A 19,474-nucleotide genomic window follows, 5' to 3' on the forward strand; every position below is an offset into this window, starting at 1 on the left:
GTCTCCGTGGCTTCGTTGCTAGCTGACTGTTTCTCGCCGTTGTCTGGCTGCTCGGCTGCGTCCTGGGCTTTCCTTGCTTCCGCCGCCTTCTTCGCTTCAAGAGCCTTTTCACGCTCCAGCTGCTGCAATCGCGCTTCCTCGTTGATATAATATTCCTCCACTTCTGTCATCTGCGCCTCAAACTCCTCTCGAGACACAAAACCTCGCGAGTAGAAGCGACTCTTCTCTTCATCACGAAGTTCCTCGGCGATCCGGTTCGTGACCTCGAGGTACGACGCATCGATGTCAGCTGTTGCGTCTCCAATAAACTCTATCCATCTCTTGCCCGGGTTCTTGGTGTTATTCCCGTTTGGGACCGTACTGCCATCTTCTCCACCCTCAACAGGGCTAGCCATCTCAACGTCCTCTTCTCCGACTGCAGTGTCGTCGTTTTGTTCCCCATCGTCTCCGCCTTCCTCTTCTTCCATTTCTTCGTCACCTTCAGACGACGGAGAGCGTCGCATCGCCTTCAAATACGCCAAGTACTCGCTGTTGTGCTTGGCGTGCTCTGCGTCCAGCTCACTGTCGTCGATCATCGACCCGAGTTCACAATTCCAGCAAGTGTTTTCGTCTCCGTTCTCATTCGCACACTTCTTGTGGTAGTATTTCGTGCAAGTGGGGCAGTATATTAACCTGAACGGCAATCCCTTTTCCTCGCATAGCTCACACATGACCTTGTCAGGTTGCGATCTCTTACGCTCACTATGGAGCGTCGGAACGAACCAGGTTCCTTTCCCAGACACAGCCACATTCGACCCCATAGCAGAGTGAAGTGCTGACCCTGCAGGGCCATCAGCTGCCACACTCTCGTGTGGAGCGTCGCTACGAGGCGTGTGTACTGGCGATTCTGCGTCACTATCCTCGGAGTCGCTCAAGTTGGTGAGATCCACCACGTCCAGGAGCTTCAACTGGGAGCGACTCACCTCTTCAGGGTCGTCCTCTTCGTCTGCGTCATCACCGCCACACTCACGCATGAACGCCAGGAATTCCGGACTGCAATAGCCCAGCACAGGAGGTTCCACGGGAAGAACTTCGCGAGGTGCTGCGTTGACCTTCACAAATTCAACTCCATCTGTATCAGCGTAAGTCTTCACGTCAATTGACGCTGGCTTCTTCTCCTCAGCTGCGTCGTCCGCGTATTTTTTCTTGGGCACGAGCACATTAGCACTGTCGGTTGCTTGAGGTTGGCCAGAAGCTGCGGCTGCGGTAGAGGATTCCTTCGATGCAATAGACGCTACGCCATCACCAAGAGCAGGAGTGATTGTAGTTGACACGGCTGCTGTCTCTGCTACAGAATTTACCTTCACTTTCGAAGATACAGGCGGTGCTGGGGTAGATTTCGACGTCACCGGTGTAGGCAAGGACTTTGCCGGTGCAATTGTAGCCATTACGTGTTCAGGTTTCACCGCTGCGCCAGGTCTTGAGGTCAATTGCAGTGGTGCTGACGCCGCCTTGGTTGATGGTGTCACCATAGCGGGAGTTGGCTGAGTAAGCGGCACTTTGGCTGTGGGCGTCGCTACTGCGGGTCTCGACTGAGTCGGTGGTGTCTTGGTAGGTGGTGTCACAACTGAAGGCTTGTGCGTTGGCTTTGCGGGCGGAGGTTGCACTACGGATGATGTCACATTTGCCTTGGATACCGGTTGAGATACCTTCGCGTTAGAGTTTGACGTCGACGATCCTGTACCAGTAGTTGGCGCTTTGGGTGCCTGGGGCTCCTTGCTGGATGAGCCTGCTTTCACCTCAAAACGAGTCTTCGTGGCAGCGCTGGAGGCTGTTAAGGCGTTTGACGCTGCTGATGTTGCTGGCTTTACAGGTCCCGTCACTGCAGATGAATTAGAGCCCGCAGGCAATGTTGATGTAGTGGCGGCTGGTCCCACAGCCGTTGAAGTTGCTGCGTTAGACGACGACGATGCCGGTGGGTGACTTCGTCTAGCCACCGCCAGCCCATCGAACACAGTGGCGAAGTCCGATGCTGCGAACACGATAGAGTCGAACACTCGCGACTGGAAAAACGGGTCTTCCTCTCCACTACTACCCGTCTTGCTCTTCGCTTGACTTGTTTTCTTGGCTCTCTCCACCTTAGACGGAGTTGATACAGCAGACGCAGCCTTCACTTTACTCTCTCCATTCGTCGCCTTCGTTTCTTCAACCTTCTCTTTTTGGTTCTTCGGTGTCAGCGCTTTCTTCACTTCTATAGGCGGCGGTCTTGGCTCTGTTGGTTTAGAATCTATCGTCTTTTCCGCAGGTCGAGCAACTGCCGGCGTCGGCTGTGAAGACAACGTCGAAGGTTTGGCTGGTTCACTCTTCCCCACAGTAGTCCGAGCCTTCCCACCTGTTGGCTGTGGATGTGATAGCCCCTTATCTACCGCCTCCTTCCTCATCTGTGTCCCTACTTCTAACGACGGGAAGTCACTCGCCGTGAATTTCACGGTCGGGAATAAACGACTCTGGAACAGTACGCGACTGCCTTCGTCCTCTTTCTCTTCTTTCTTTGGGTCCCCTTTAATCGTCTCCAAACTTTCTTTAGTAACCTGCTGCACCACCACATCATCGTCCTCCTCGTCGCTCGAGATGAGATCAATCACGTCCGGCTGCTTCTTGGCAGCGACAGCGGCTGCAGGTGGCGTTAGTGTTGACTGTTCACCACCCTTGCCCTCGTTTTTCATATTTGAGGCAGTTTTAGTCTCGTCGTACCTCCTCTTTTTGCCAATTGAGTGCACTCGACTATCAGAATCGTCAATGCGTTGATTACTTAAGGCGCTGCTACTGGTTGCGAGCCGCCGAGCTGTTGGGCGGAACGTCAATGTCTTGGAGCGACATTTATCGCACACTTCGTGCTCCGAGCTGAAGTTGAGGCAGCCGCACTCGCGGCACGTCACACCCCGAGCACCGCGCGCCATGGTCTTGGGTGGTGGACTACCAACTGCGATACCAACAACGCGTTTAATTGGCTGAAAACAAAACATATTAGTACCTGTTAAAACCAGTAAGCTTTCCAAGACAAATGTAGCCATGTATCCGTGAAATAGCTACATTTCGTGTTGAAGTCGTTTTATTTTTGAGCTGACAGTTGCTACCTTCGGTAGTTTGACGTTGCGGATGACCTGAAGGCAGGACGGACACTTCAATGCAGCCAGGCGACGCCCGGCAATCGGGGAGCGAAGATGAGGCAGAGACTAATGGACAGAGTGCTGTGATGGAGGAAGACAACGACCATCGAGAGGACGAAAACCTGTCCGGTGCCTTGGAAGGCAGCTACAGCTCGTTGTGGGATGATGCCGATGGTAATAACGTGTTCGAGGACCTTAGAACCCCACGAGATTATGATGCACACTCCATCATTGACGTGCTGTCTAGTCAGCTGAAGAACCGAGAGATTCCGCAATATTTGGATGAATTCGAGGTTGTGATACCCGATGCGGAAGTGGTAGTCGGCGCTGTGCCCATTGAAGAGGTACAGCTGAGAGAGCAGCAGGTGGAGGAAGCCAAGCTACGTCAAGTTGAGTTAGAGAGCAGTTTGTACCGTCAGCGGGAGATTCGATTGGCTCAACAAGAAGCGCTAGCTCGGGAACGATTACTACAGGAAGCTCATCGACGACACGCAGAGCTGGTGCTGAAAGACCGACAAGCTGCTGAGGCTATGAAGTTTCGTGCACGAAGAATCGGTCACGTTTTCCAACAGGCTGAGTCGCACTTAACAGATACGCTTAAGAAACAGGAGGCAAGAGTAGAACAGCTCTACGGATCGCTGGCACCTTCACGCGTCCCACAAAGCCGTAAACGGTACCGCGTTGAATGGTCTCGAATCCCCTTAACAATTCGCATTCGAGGTAGAATGCTCAACGCTGTGAAAGATAAACTACCGCCTGGTCAGTACGTTATGGTAGCAACGCTGTACGATCGTCTGGGTGGCCATGCACTACACTGGACGAACTGGGATCCTGAAGTGCCCTCAAACGCTGCAACTACCAGTGACACCAAGTCCAGACGCACACACGTAGGTCGCCCAAACTTCACGCGGCCGTTCCACCACCGCGGCCGCTTCTACAATACGGAGGTGGTAGTAAATCAAGACATGTTTGTGGTCTGTCCACCAGAAGTCGAGCTTCGACCAGGTAACACTCTGGTGTTTGAGCTGTTCATGCTTTCCCAAACTACCTCAGCCGCCTATGCGGGGGCCAATGCAGCGTCTAGACCTAGGAGAAGACGTGGAGGAGGTCAGTTTATGGACCATGCAATGGCAATGCAAACCGATCACGTTGTCGCTTGGGGGGCCTTGCCACTCTCAACTCCAGAATTTCAGGTCGTACAGGGTAAATTCAAGCTGCCACTATTACGTGGCGAAATGGACCATACGATGGATAAGTACAAGGACATGGAGAAAATGTACCAAACCGACTTATCCTCGTGGCTCTGCAATTTCTATATCCAAGTATACCACCTGCCCAAACCTCCAGCTGTGTTGCAACATCGACGTCGACCCGAAGGTGATGACTCATATGACGCGGAGATTGACGAACGTGGAGAATTAGTGCGACTGATTGTTCCCGAGGTGGAAAACAATCATCAACGATACATGCGTAAAATGTCCACTGCGACGTCAAACTCCGCAGCAATTCGAAAGCGGTCGATATCCACTGATCGCCACAACAGCAATGATGGGTTAATGCGAGATAATATTTTGCAACAAGAAAACGATCAAGGTACACACATGAACAACAGTGGTCAACACGATGGCGGTGCTGTCGTGAGTCCTTACTCGTCCACTTCACCGCGTCTGGTTGACAAAGACGATGCTACGTCCATTTACCCCAAAAAGAACAAAGCGAAACCTCCTCCGCCGCGATTTTTGTCCTCAACGCGGTGGAAGTGGAAGCGTTGGCTCGCAGGTTTTCATCCGACCAAGAAGACTCGTGTCTACGTACGTAGAAGTGCCTTTCTGTGGCTCGTGTGACATGTTTAACGATTGTGTTATCAATGTGATAGTCAGGTGACGTGATCGCGATGCAACAGAACCGAACTCTATCTCATAAAACAACCCCACTCCAGGGTGAACATCACGACGACGACGAACGTGAACCAGTTTTAAGAAATAAGACAAGCAGTCACCAGCTAGGATTGGACAGATCGCAACTATCTGAAAGCATTGACGAAGACTTGGAGGTTCTGGAGAGCACAACTTTAAGACGACATCAGCCGCTGGATGTGGAGAACTACACGTACTCTGTGAATGCCGCAGCGTCCATGGAGACGGCGCGTCATAAGCGGTTCCATGCTCAACGGAAGCTACACTACTTGCGTCACGAACTGCTGGTCGATCTAGGCTTCTCAAACTGGCATACACTCGAGTTCTGGCGACTCGTTGCTATGCTAATGTTCGCGTGTTGGATACGTTTATACGTTCACTACGTCACCCAGTGGCTCTTTCTACGGGGCAACCGTATCCCCGTTTACGACTTCCAGCCGCGATGGACGACGTGCATTGTAAAGTATACGTGGCAAACCGTGGCTACCCACACGGAGATCGGTCTGCTTTCGTTGGGAGTTCTAGGCAACACGATGATGTTCGGCTTCCTCTCCGGTTCTGCTGCTCTTGGTCAACGCTATGTGGGCGATCTGCCGTCGTTCGGGTCTAACTTCGTTGTTTGTGCCGGAATTGCAACCGTGCTAGACCCATTTCTCATACTTTTTGTCGATGTGCTGTCACACCACTACGGATGTTCACAACTGAGCGAATGCTCTGTGTCACTGACAGCATCCGGGTGCTCCTGTGTCAACGGTGACTGGTTCAAGCTATATGTGCGGTTCCAGGCGCAAGAGGGTAGTGGGTTGGTGGGCATCTTTATAGTCCTCATCTTGTACCTGGCGCTTACGTGTTTATCTCTCTTGGCACTCTACGTCTATCTGCTGTACGTTCACATGAACGGCCGAATGCTCGACGTGTACCGACGAGTGCATGGTCACGAAGATGCCTTCTTCGTTCCACACGACGCTGAAATATCTCTCCAGGAGTTGCAGACGATCTGTGCTCAGGTCACACGCTGGAAAGGCCCACGTGGCACACAGCGAAAGGTATTTGTCCATGAATACGCGTTGTCTGATCCGCTTGATCCACTGTTCCGCGAAACAAACACTCACGTGGCTGTGTACAATGTGGAGTTTGACGGTACTCGAGAACTACATCGTCACTTTCTCAAAATGCCCGATGGAGCTGTGTTGGAGCTGTTCGGTGAGCTTGGAGCGAACACCGATGGTAACTGGAAGAGTGACGCCCCTCAGGGCGCTGCCTCACTTGCGCTGCTATACAACATTCTCCAAGATGTGCAGCGGGGTGATACCTCGGCTTCAATGTCCAGCGCTAGTGTTTTCGATGGCCTGTAATGGATTTGGGCGAGTGCTACACACAAGCAACTTCGGCCAGAGTCAAATGTCTAGACTTGCATCTCCATGTATAACTCTGTGAAACAAGTCAGGGGACTCAAGGTGCCGAACTTAAACAACGAATCGGATTTTGACGAAGCGTGAATGCCGTCTCTCCTGTTTGTCTTTATGAATTGTGCAGTCTGATCTACTACTGTAGAGTACTTTAAGTAGTATTTGTCAACCAATGTCGCTACACCGTCTTCCTAACCTAGAAGATGCCTAGCTTCTCTGAAATTTATTTCTGCAAGATCTGACCATGGAAAATAAAATTGGCCAATCCATGGCATAATTAGTACTTCGAAGTATGATTTTATTCAATGACGAAGCCTTTAAAATAATCACCACATATCTAACAGTGCAGCACCAGAAGATGACATTTTCTACATCGCTACGAACCCTGTCAAACAATTAGATTCTGATATCTTGTGTGAATGTTCACGCCCCAGCTCGGCGTCGACTAGGGTGCGTCGATGTCGCCATGAAAGGAGATGAAGCTAACTAACATATTAGGAGATCAAGCGTTACCACGAGTAGAAAAAGAGGTTCACGCCAACCGCATAACTCTGTTAGCTGACTGGTTTCTCGAAGGGCTAAAGTACAGGTAGTAGCAGTTAACGGTCTTGAGTGTATCTCGGAAAGTGTTGGAATGCATATTGGAGACCTGACGACAATGCAGTTGAAGACCAGGTCCGAGACCCGTGCACAACGTAAGACGAACTAAGAGAGAAGCTTCGAGAAACTGAGAGACACGGGCCTCTGTATAAGAAGCGGGCTTGAACCCGTTTATTGGTTGTAGGAGCACGAGGGAGTTTGCAGAGTCCTCAAGTGCTAAACGATCTAATCTATTTACTTTCCATTTTCCTCTTTGGTGTGCAAAGGCTGCCTACGGATCCAGTGCAAACAACAAGAGGGTTCTGAGCCCAAAGTACGAACTTCTTGCTGCACGGGTAGTGATTCAAGATGACGGAGCCATTAAAGTATACAAACGAAGGCGTTCCGAAGAATTGGAACGGGAAAGACTGGCAGCAGTACAAATGGGCAATAAGACTCGTCTTTAAGAAGAAGAAGAAACGCACCGAAATGGTAGAAGGAACGATCGCCAGGTCGAGCCTAACAAGTGCGGAGAAAGAGATAGAGCTCGACGACAACCAAGTGACTATCATGCAGTTGATAGGGATGTCGCTGCCCGCGGACAAGTTACACCAAGTGAGGGACAGCACCACTGGAACAGCAATGTGGAAAGCGTTGTGCGAGATCTATGAGTTCACGGGGAACAAGACGACCATGGCTCACAGGACAAGATGTCTACGCACTGAGTTGGAGAGCATGAAGCTGTCACCAGGTGGAGATGTTAACGGACACTTGAGCAAGATGTTCAACTTACGAACTGAATTATCTTCCCTGTAGTATACTGTGGAAGATATTGAAATGGTTGAGATTATGCTAGGTAGTCTCCCAAGTCAATATGAGTTCGAGAGTTTGAAGTCTGGCATTCGCTACAACTCTGGAGCTGAAAATACATCACCGGAACGTGCCCGCGAATTGATTCGCATTGCCGATTCTCGCCAAAAAGCATACAAACCCAAGGGCGGAGGAGGTTATCGCGGAGGATCAAAGAACGGGGGAAACATTGGTGGTGCTAAGGACAAAGAAACCATTCAACAACAAGGGAAGGTCACTGATCTGAAGAAGAAGCAAAAGAAGTGCTACATCTGTGGGAGCAAGATCACCTAAGGAATGATTGTCCGGACAAGACAAAACCTGTAAGTGGTGCTGGAGCTGATGACATTGAGCAAAAGCGGAAACCACGTGGAAATTTGACAATTCATCAACCACCTTTGCCTATCGACCCAGATGCTGAAACTCACGGAGTCGTAGCTGGTGAGATGGATAAAATCATGATAGACGCTGGTGTTGAGGCACAGATCATGAATGATGATGAACATTCGCATGACGGTGACGAAAATCTAGAGTCAAGAGGCCTGCACATAATCCCGTTTGTAGACCAGGGGAATACAGGTAGCGACTGGTGGTATTTTGATACTGCTGCAAATGCTCATGTAACTGGAAATCGGGCGTACTACGTGGAGTTCACTGAAGATAGCAGTCTGACACAGAGTGTGCACGGGGTTACTCCAGCGCTGGCTTCACGTATTGCTGGTGTTGGAACGGTGGCTTTAGCAACTGAAGTCAACGGAGAACGGCTAGTAGTACATCTGTAAGATGTGATTTACGTACCTGGCGCTGAGTACGGTCTACTGTCGTCCGGTCTGGCTGCAGAACAAAGAATATGACCGTCAAACAAGGACCTTCTTGGTGAAAAAGGAAGGCAGGACTGTGATTGTGGCTACACGTAACGAAGCTACATGGGGGTTTCATGTGACGGGTTCAACTGAAGGATATGTCACAGTGAGTACTCAAGATCAGCCGATGGCAAATGTTACTGCAGTTGAAGGAGTTGCTTCGCTGAGATTGTGGCATGAGCGTCTAGGACATATTTGCCCGCAGTACTTGAAGACTATGTCTGACAAGGACATGGAAAAGGGCATGATGTTGACGCCGCGTCAGAAAGAAGAAATATGTGATGCTTGCCACATTGGTAAACAGAAGAAGAAGCGACTTCGTAAGAAACTGGACAGAGGATTGAAGACTCCGAACCAAGTCGTGTATGCAGACTTGCTGATACCCAGTAAAGGGAACGGAACTCGGTTTGAGGCAGCTCTTGTGATAATGGATGGGTATTCTAGATTCCTTACGGTGCACATGTTGACTGGCAAAGACAGCAAAGTCGTCAACAAGCGCATGAAGGAGTACATCTTGTGGGCTGAGAGGCAAGCTGGCAGAAACTCGGTTTCTGGAACCAAGGCCAAGGTTCGAAAGGTAATTACTCGAATCCACAAAGCTCAGCAAGTATTGACGGACAAGGGTGGAGAGTTTGTGAATGATGCCATGGATGAATGGTATCGGGCTCAAGGCATTGAGCATGTTCTGGTCGGTCCCAAGAGCTCTCAACCAAACTTATGTGCGAGGACTTATCGGAAATGACCAAGGCGACTATGCACGAAGCGGGGTATCCGAAGTCGTTGTGGCCGGAAGCGCTGAAGAACGCTGTGTACATCAAGAATCTGGTGTATAATAAGGGAGCTCAAGGAATTCCTTTTAAAATGATGTTCGGGGTCAAACCTGACGTTCACAACATCCGCAAGCTTGGTGATTTGGCTTACGTCCATATACCGATTACTCCTGGTCGTCGCAAACACCACGACAATGCCAAAATTGGGTTCGTTCTCGGAAATGCTGAAGATGTTATCGGATGCAAAGTGTACTTTCCTTAAGAGCCCACTGCCAAGTTTGTTCCCGACTAAGAGTAACTGAAGATGTAATGTACCGAGACCGCCACGGTGTTGAATTGACAGACGCAGATCTGGAGTCATTGCATTTTGAGCGAGACGAGGACGTCTCTGAGCCCGGAATAATGCAAAGCAGCAGTGGATCGACGACTATCGCAGACACCGAGCAGTTATCGAGTGGTGAAGTCGAGACAGTGGATTTTCAATCCCGTTGTCTCGAGGGAGGCGAGAAGATTAATGCTGTTGGTACATGTGAGTCTGGTGTTGGCGTCCGTCCGATGACAAGTGCTGTAGACATGACCATAATGAGTGGGGCAAGTGTCGGTGACTTGACAAAATTGGATGGCGTTACTGTACCGATCTTGGAGGCGAACAGATCCCAAAACCTGGAATCAGAAGAGATTAAGACAAAGTCTTACGCCACAGTTGAGAGTCAAAAGGAGGATAACGAGCGACAAAGTGGAGTTGATACTTCGTCAAAGGCGTCTCAAGCTGGCGAAAGTATACACGATGATGAGCGAGAGTCCATTATTGGTGTGAGTGGGTCAGTTACTGAGTCTGAAGTTGCTGAAGCAGGCAATGACTCCGAAGAAGGTAATGAAAACGATGAGGCTGACCAAGATGTGACTGTGGCCAGTATTTGTGGCTCGATGGATTTGTGTGACGAAGATAACGAGGTCGAAGACATTCGATTCGAGCATGAAACGATTGATGCAAGCGCGCTTCTCCTACAAGACAAACAGGGAAGCGCACACACTGTGAGGAGAATCAATCGGAGGAGCATCGGGTGGAGCAAGAAGCTGCGAAGCAAAAGCCTAAGCGAACCAGATGTGGATAGCGTGAGCTAAGCAAGCGTCGAGGTCCGAGCTATTTGAACGACTACGTTGCAAATGTAGTGCAGAGTACCTCGCGTGTTCTTGACAAGAACGGAAGACCTATACGGGCAAGCAGCATGACGATTCCCAGGAACCACCGAGAAGCAGAGCGATCGAAATTCAAGGACTTCTGGCGTGAAGCCGAGCTTGAAGAAATGGCTGCACTGGAGGCTAAAGGGGTGATTCAGGAGATACCGGGTACTGATGTACCACCTAACGCCAAGCCAATCTATACTCGCTGGGTATATGCAGTAAAATAGGATCACCAAGGCTACGTGATTCGATTCAAAGCTCGGATTGTAGCATTTGGAAATCACCAGAGACCTGGAATCGATTTTGTTGAAACGTTCTCTCCGGTGGCTCGCATGTCGTCGTTTCGGTTGATGGTAGCGCTTGCTGCAACATTGCAACTGAAATTGTATGGAGCTGACATTAACACTGCGTATCTCAATGCACTGCTGGGGATTCGTCAATACCTGAGGTCGATCGACGGGTTTCCGTGTAAGATCGATGGGCATGTCTACGTGGTTGTAAAAGCATTGTATGGATTGAAGCAGTCTGGCCGAGAATGGAACTCGGAGTTAAACGGTTGGTTGCTAGGACATGGCTATATTCGTTCACTCACTGAGCCTTGCTTGTACTACAAGTTTGAGGGTGATACCATTATGCTAGTGCTTGTCTATGTGGACGGCATTCTGGTGGCGACAAACAACGAAACCAGTAAGTGTAAGTTGTTTAAAGATCTCGATGAGGCGTATGGTATTAAAGACCAAGGACTTTTAAGTCAATATTTGGGTGTTGAAGTGGAGCAAACCGCAGAGCATGTTACTATTCGACAAAGCAAATACGCCAAAGAGATTTTGGAGACATTTGGATATGACCATGCGCATGCAGTGGGAAATCCAATGGAGACGAACGTACGACTGACTCCTCTTGATGAAGACGAAGAATCGGATACAAGTTTTTCGTACCGTCAAGCTATTGGGATGCTGATGTATCTGGCTACAGGAACAAGACCCGATTTGGCTTTTGCAGTTGGACAACTGAGTCGGTTTGTAGCTAAGCCTTCTACTAAGCATGTCGGAGCGTTGAAGAGGGTGCTACGCTATCTAGCAGGGATTATTGACTACGGCATATCTTATGAAAGATCCAAGGAGGTGCCGACAAGTGTTGTTCTCGAGGGATACTGTGACAGCGACTGAACGAATGACCCAGAATCACGTAAGAGTACAACCGGATTTGTATTCACGCTGGCAGGTGGTGCCATATCGTGGATGTCTCACGTGGCGTTATCTACCGCTGAAGCAGAGTATGTTGCTGCATGCGAGGCATCGATGGAGGCAGCTGCAGAGAGCAATATTCTACAGGAGATCCTGCCGCATCTGAGTGTTGAACTCAAGATTGGGATTGACAATCAAGATGCACACGTGTTAGCAACCAATCCAACGTACAGCCGCCGTACACGCCATATCGAGCTCCGATGGCATTACGTACGAGAGCAAGTGCAGAAGAGAGCTATCCAGCTGCACAAAGCGAGAGGCGAAGTTAATCCGGCTAAGGCATTTACGAAGGCATTGGAGAAGCAAAGCCTGAAGTCACTACTGCAGCTTGTGGGCATCGGCGAAAACAAGTAAGCCAACATCGTCGCAGGAAGTGCATGCTGATGTTCGACTCGTGCGCTTCGTGGGAGGCGTGTTGGAATGCATATTGGAGACCTGACGGCAATGCAGTTGAAGACCAGGTCCGAGACCCGTGCACAACGTAAGACTAATTAAGAGAGAAGCTTCGAGAAACTGAGAGACACGGGCTTCTGTATGGGAAGCGGGCTTGAACCCGTTTATTGCTTGTAGGAGCACGAGGGAGTTTGCAGAGTCCTCGAGTCCTTAACGATCTAATCTATTTACTTTCCATTTTCCTCTCTGGTGTGCAAAGGCTGCCTACGGATCCAGTGCAAACAACAAGACTAACTAACATATTAGGAGATCAAGCGGTACCACGAGTAGAAAAAGAGGTTCACGCCAACCGCATAACTCTGTTAGCTGACTGGTTTCTCGAAGGGCTAAAGTACAGGTAGTAGCAGTTAGCGGTCTTGAGTGTATCTCGGAAAGTAGCTCAGAGCTATACATGTGTACAGTAAAGAAAGTGAATTCGTTATGGACAATTGAAAACACTCGCTCAAAATTCTGTCGATGTTGACAGGCTAAGCCATGGCGTTTAAGAGCCCTTGCACGGGCTAGAAGCAAAGGTTGCGCTCATTTTGAGCTTATTGTGACCCGATAAATTGCTACCTTCACACAGCAGACCCCGTTATCGATCCCGTGGCGTGATTTACGGCAACACTTGTACGAATTGTCTCCAGGGCGTTGAACAGCGTCACAGCCGAGTTCGGGACAGCGCACAGTTCTGGCACTAGGCTACCGGAAACTGCATTTTGTGTTGCTACTATTGAGCTCAACGCTACATCCACCGCAACTCCATCCAAGCTTGATACCACAGAGCAGTATTAACCCTTGTCGACTTACTTAAAAGTAATATTTTAATTGCTATAAAATAGTTTGCACCTCTCGTACATGTAAAAACTCAAAATCCATGTTTCGTCGCTCACGGTGTGACTCATCAAATTCACTAGGCACCCGATTTAAGTATTAATACATGTACAGTACCCGTGCTGACCTCTCATCACACGCACTGTTTGTCTGGCTTGCGTTATCATGCAAATGTCTTTGACGACCAAGGTTCAAGCGGGACTGCGTCTCCACCTTCGATCTGGATTTCTGCGCCTACCGTAGGGGCGGAGGCAGGCCCTTTTTGGGGGGGCCATGGCCCCCCCCCTCAAAAATCCCCAGATTTTAAAAAATGGCGGGGAAGTTAATGTATACAACTTTCTATTGTCCCTTTCACTAAAAGCTGGGATATATTTTAAGTTTACATAACAAACTTTGCCAGCACAAACTCTTTTTAATATACAAATTTCTGTTTTTTTATGCTTTAAAAGGAGTATTTTGTACCTTAATTAACAGTAATAACCAATACAATTTGGATGTGGCAAAAAAATACTGAAAGTTTAAACTTTTGTTGTGGGATTTCAGTAGATTAACACCCTTTAACTAGTACTTATAGAGGAATTCGCCGTTCTGATGCACTACTGAATCGATCTAGTACCTCATCGCGGCTGATACTGATTGTGAGGTCAGTTTCTGTGCTCAAAAGTAGAAGATCGGATAGCCATTCGTCGCCGATCTTCGTCCTTAGACGAGTTTTAACGCGTTTCATTACTGAAAATGAGCGCTCAGCGCATGCCGTTGACACTGGTAGCGTACAGACTAGTTGAATTACTCGGTGCAGCGTAGGAAATATTGTATGTGCATCTGAAGCAATCATTGTGACACTAAGTTGATTGACGGACTTGGTGTTCTCAAAGCGACTGTCATTGATTGCAAATTCACGGAAGCTGATTGCCTCCTGCTTCAAACTTTCAATTTGACTTTCAAAGTCTTTCGGATAGTAGTCGCTTGCAATTTTAGAAATTGAGTCAGGGTTCCAATAAATGAACTTTTTACGAGCGTTTAATCCTCCGCAAAGCTCCATCAGATCAAGAATGTCTCCACTAAATCGTCGTTTTAATTCACCAGCAATTCCTTTAACCACAGCTAAATACACGTCTTTATAATAGTGAAATTCTTGTGTGACAATCTCATTTCGATCCGCACCGGGGACACCAGACTTTCCTTTTCCCCTGTTACGTGATCCCCTTCGTGACCACGGTGCTGTTTTGACCGGTACGTCGATAGGGTCGTGCAATGATGTGCAGAATGCTTCCGCAGTAGCCCAAACAGTACAAAAACTAGTCTTTTCGTCGTCTTTTAGTTTGTTAGCTTGCATATTGTTGTATAAAGTTTGCGTCTGTCTCACTAGTCCTGAAGCCGAGGCTATATCCATGTCATCCTTTTGTAGATATTGAGACATGATGTTTACTTTTTCCAATACCACTATGAGAATTTCCATGTGAAAAACGAAATCAAATGTTTGCATTTTTGTAATAATGCCCTTTGCATCAGCTCGCTTGTCGGGATTGGCTCCATCTAATTCCACGCGCCTCAATACTTAAATAATTGGAGTCCATAACCATCTAATCCGTAATAAAGCTCGCACACGACAATTCCAGCGCGTGGCACTTAAAGCCTGAGTTGCAAGAGGCTGGTTCTTACCTCGACCGGTTTCCAGATAACCACTGCTGATTAGTTGTTGTAGTTCGTCTTGCGCGTAACCATACAAACTGTCTTTCCTTTTGTATGATGCACTACAAGTAGCGTGAATAGACTGAACGATGTTGAAGCATTCCGTCACAGAGACAGTCTGTTTTGATACAGTCACTACTGCAAGATTAAGGCGGTGAGCGAAGCAGTGAACGTAGTAAGCGTACGGGCAAGTATCTCGGATCAATTTTTGTAGCCCATTATATCCACCGGACATGTTTGAAGCCCCATCGTATCCTTGGCCACGGCACCGAGAAATGTTTATTCCCCAAATTGTGATTTGATTTATCAAAGCAGATTTAAGTGACTCAGAAGAGGTATCGCGAACGTGAACCGAACCCAGAAGACGTTCTCGAATTTCACCAGTATGCCTGGATAAAAACCGGACTACAATAGCCATGTTTTCTTTTCCACCTTCACATGTTGCTTCATCTACTAGGAGCGCAAAATACCCTTGTCCAAGTTCATTCTCCACGATATGTTCACGAACTACATCCGCCGCGCAATGAATAAGCTCCCGTTGTACTGTAGGAGATGTGTACTTGGCATTTGCGGCGGCAGAGTTCATCAAATCCGCGAAATCTGGCATTCTCTGAGCCAAAAAAGACAGCATTTCAAGAAAATTACCCCTATTGCAGGACGTCTCCTGTTGAAGAATCAAAAACTGTCAATTAGGACTCCGTTTAAACGTTAATACTAATAACGCCTACCTTCTCGTCGTTGCCTCTGAAAGCAATACCTTGTCGCGCGAGAAATAAACACACGTCTAAAATCTGACGAAGTCTTTTCCTATTTTGTTCTCGCTGGCTTGCATTTGTTCTTTCCAGAGCTATCGTAATATCACAACTTCCCCTCAGGACTTCGAAAAATGCAGCTTCAGCATTATGATGTCTAGAACAGGGCTGACCAACGTGGGCGACAAAACCGTCTTTTGTCGTGGCTTTTTTCCAGTTGTGAAAGCCCAGAGCTGGACGCGCAAACACAGAAGTGTCCTTTGCTGTCATTGCTTCTCGGCTTAAGTAACACCATCTACAATACACTGCGTCTGCTTTTTCAGAATACTCCAACCACTTATATTTTTCGAACCATTCAGGCTGAAATGATCTCGAACGCTTGCCATAGGAGCGGCTCGGATAGCACGTTAGGCGGGGTCGAAATAAATTTATCTTAGAATATGCAAAAATGACTCCACGACGTAGCTTCGGATCCTCTTGCAGCTGTCTAATTGCAAAAATATTAGGAGGGCGGTCCACAGGATCGCAACGAACAAAGTCGTGAGCACGGCAGTCAAGTGGGTCTTCCGCGATGCCATTTTCGTGACACCATTGAGCTGCAGATGACGATTCTAAGTCCGCACTACGTGAAATAGGTGGAGTAGTAGGCTCTGCTAGAGATAAAGTTTGTACCGGATTATTAGTGCGCTCTTGTACTTCATCCGGGGACGGCCGAGGTTGCTTGGCGAAGAAGTTTGTTATTGCTTGCAGTTTCTGTCTCTTGGGCGGCATCGTGCTTCAATACGCAAGTGTGGATTTAATCGTGGAAATACTTAACCCTACTCACTATGGCCCCCCTCTCTAATTTTGGCTGGCTCCCTACGTAGTGCCTTTATCTGCGGACTTCAAGCCCGCTCCTGTATATAGCGGAGAGAGAAGCTTGGATCGCGCTACAACTTGCAGCGCAAGCTGTCCTTGTTCCAGCACAAGAAACACGGAGATTTGATGTGCAGGTGCTGAGACTTGCGTTCAATATGTCAAATCAGATTGGCTCCGTGGCTGTACTGCGCTACGTTTGACGATCTTTGAGTAGGGCTCCTCGCAATCGAAGCGTCATTCCTCAAGTTCCTGCGTCGCGCGCACATCGAATTCTCCATGCGTGCTCTAACCGGACTTTACCTGTCCGCGGCCTGCTGCCTCTTCGGCCAAGCACTCGCTTGGGATCAACAACCCGACGGCTACGAGTTGATCGACGGTCCCGATGGCCCCGAGTCCGTGGACGCATGGCGTCGTGACTGGACCACCTGGAAGAAAATGGAGCTGATCACCAACCGGTACAACCCGAAAGACTCGTGCAACGTGTACAACATCCAGCAAACTCAATGGACGCAGCAGAATTTTGTGCAGACGTTTCTTATGATGAACGACCGCTCCATCTACGATCGCGAGACCCAGCAATACACGGTGGACAAGTACGTGGATGAGATGCAGAGTCGTGTTGGCCCCATTGACAGTGTGTTGATCTGGCCTGCATACCCGAACATCGGTGTGGACAACCGGAACCAATGGGATCTCCTACGAGACCTTCCCGGTGGAGTCGAGGGCGTCAAGGGCGTCATCTCTGACTTCCATCGTCGAGGTGTCCGTGTGATCATCCCGTACAATCCATGGGATATTGGAACTCGTGACGAGTCTGGACTGGAAGATATGGTACGTATGTACAACGCCGACATCACGACACTAACGGAGACGGTCCCTGAGCTTCAAGCGGACGGCTTTAACGGCGACACCATGTACGGCGTTCCCAAGTCCTTCTACAACTGTAGTAACCCTTTAGTGGCATCTCCCGAAGGTGGTGTACCCACTGCATATCTGAGCCATAATCCGATGAGTTGGGGGTACTTCTTCGGCTATTCTCATTTCCCACCCGTGGCACGTGCCAAGTTCCTGGAGTCGAGACATATGGTGCAGATCTGTGCGCGTTGGTCTCTCGATCGAACCGCCGAGTTGCTGACTGCTTTCTTCAATGGCGCCGGGTACGTGGTGTGGGAGAATGTATGGGGTATCTGGAATGCCATGACCGAGCGTGAAGATGAGACTGCCAAGAGAATGTTTGCCATTCTACGCAAGTTTGGAACGATCGTCTCGACGGGTCAATGGACTCCGTACTACGCCATGAAGGGCGATGGGCTGTTCGCTAGTGCTTTCACTCTGAGCAGTGAGTCGCTTTACACGGTGGTCAGTACTGTGCAGAAAGACATGACGTACGAAGTGCCACTCCCTACTGACCAGGCTGGCGAAGATGTTCGCATCTACGACGTTTATCATGGAGTCGAGCTGAAGAAACGTTCAGGAAACAGTACGAACGGTACTGTCGTGAAGGTGACGCTGGAGCCTCGTACGTTTGGTGCCATCTACGTCACAAAATCCAGCAACGACATGACCCAGTTTCTCAACGAGATGCAAGCAATGACCACCAAACCGCTAGCCAAATACTCGACGGTAAGGAACTTGCTGCAACAGCAACTTATCCGCAGTAACAGTAGCAATACCTCGACGTCTTGGGAAAACTCCGACGGTATGGTGCGTGTGTCTGGAGCTGCCAACTGGTGGTTCAACGTCAGTGGCGTGCAGATCGAACCCGTGTCGGCCTGGACTCCGAATTTCGCTCAATACGGAACAGGAGTGCAGTTTCCCTGGGAGAATCGTCCATGGAACAACCACTCGACGAGGTTGTTGGTCCAGGATTTTCTGATCGATAAGCATCCTGTGACTAACGCTCAATATTCGGCCTTCCTCAAGGCCAGTGGCTACAGTCCCAAGTCACTGGACCGCTTTTTGCTGCACTGGGAGAATCGTCAAGGTGCTCCAGCGTCGTGGACTGTGTCTCCTTCCTTGGCACAGAGTCCTGTTGTGAATGTTGCGCTAGAGGACGCTCAAGCGTATGCCAAATATTACAATAAGCGTCTTCCGCATGACTGGGAATGGCAGTATGTTGCTTCCAACGGTGATAACTACGATGCCTATCCGTGGGGACCTGAATTCGACAGCTCGAAGGTGCCCACGGTGTACCATGGCAAGGAGTTGCCCAAGTTGGATCCTGTGGGTTCGTACGAGAACTCTCACTCGACGAAGTTCCAAGTGGAAGATCTTGTGGGCTACGTGTGGCAGATGACAGATCAGTTTTGTGACTCTCACACGTGTGGACTTCTCCTGCGAGGAGGAAGCAGCTACCACCCCATCTCGGCTACGCATATCGACCCCAACTGGTACTTTCCTCAAGCTCTGGATGCACAGCATCATAACCGCTTCCTAATGATCAGCGAAGGCTACGATCGCTCCCCCATGGTGGGATTTCGCTGTGCGAGAAGCATCACCCCTCCTCGCGAAGGGTTAACCCTTTAGCTACTGAGCCTGTGCTACATTGCTGGATGAGCGGTGCAGGGGAGAGCCACATACAAAAGGAGGAAAAAAATGGCGAATCATTTCGTTTGCTTTATATTGCGTTCGCATTTCCTTTGATCTCGGCACGCACGGCATGTTGAGGGACATGCCTTTCGATAATACAGCTGCAATGCGATTCTTGCTTCTTAGTAATTGTTACGATAAGAGTAATATCACACCACTACTTTCAAGATACATTGCTTGTTGGTGGAGAAGCTGTCAAATACATGTGATTTGGATAATGAGGAGATCTTCTGCACTCCAGTTTTGCCTAGCTGGGATTGGGTAGTTTGTTTTGTGAAGCATGAGCTACAAACTGGAAATATTTTACTGATAATTTTCATCATGACAGTAAAAAAAATTATTCCATACAA

At 49.0% G+C, this 19,474-nt stretch overlaps 4 protein-coding genes across 4 annotated transcripts; 3 read left to right on the top strand and 1 right to left on the bottom strand.

Moving 5' to 3' along the window:
* Positions 1 to 108: 108 nt before the first annotated feature.
* On the bottom strand, positions 109 to 1,111 carry PITG_12429 (uncharacterized protein; the record flags this gene model as incomplete). The annotated part of the gene is made up of 4 exons (XM_002900274.1): positions 109 to 133; positions 196 to 769; positions 866 to 1,032; positions 1,098 to 1,111. The coding sequence occupies 4 exons, from the start codon at positions 1,109 to 1,111 to the stop codon at positions 109 to 111; spliced, it is 780 nt and encodes a 259-aa protein (XP_002900320.1).
* Positions 1,112 to 3,235: 2,124 nt separating this feature from the next.
* Positions 3,236 to 4,993, top strand: PITG_12430 (uncharacterized protein; the record flags this gene model as incomplete). Its single annotated transcript, XM_002900275.1, has 2 exons — positions 3,236 to 4,701; positions 4,762 to 4,993. 2 exons carry the CDS (start codon positions 3,236 to 3,238, stop codon positions 4,991 to 4,993), a joined length of 1,698 nt encoding a protein of 565 aa, XP_002900321.1.
* A 290-nt stretch (positions 4,994 to 5,283) lies between these two features.
* Positions 5,284 to 6,420, top strand: PITG_12431 (uncharacterized protein; the record flags this gene model as incomplete). Its single annotated transcript, XM_002900276.1, has 1 exon — positions 5,284 to 6,420. The coding sequence occupies one exon, from the start codon at positions 5,284 to 5,286 to the stop codon at positions 6,418 to 6,420; it is 1,137 nt and encodes a 378-aa protein (XP_002900322.1).
* A 10,391-nt stretch (positions 6,421 to 16,811) lies between these two features.
* Positions 16,812 to 19,061, top strand: PITG_12433 (uncharacterized protein; the record flags this gene model as incomplete). The annotated part of the gene is made up of 1 exon (XM_002900277.1): positions 16,812 to 19,061. The coding sequence occupies one exon, from the start codon at positions 16,812 to 16,814 to the stop codon at positions 19,059 to 19,061; it is 2,250 nt and encodes a 749-aa protein (XP_002900323.1).
* Between the last annotated feature and the right edge of the window lie 413 nt (positions 19,062 to 19,474).

This window comes from Phytophthora infestans, genomic scaffold, assembly GCF_000142945.1.
Source record: "Phytophthora infestans T30-4 supercont1.26 genomic scaffold, whole genome shotgun sequence".
Classification (NCBI taxonomy): domain Eukaryota; phylum Oomycota; class Peronosporomycetes; order Peronosporales; family Peronosporaceae; genus Phytophthora; species Phytophthora infestans.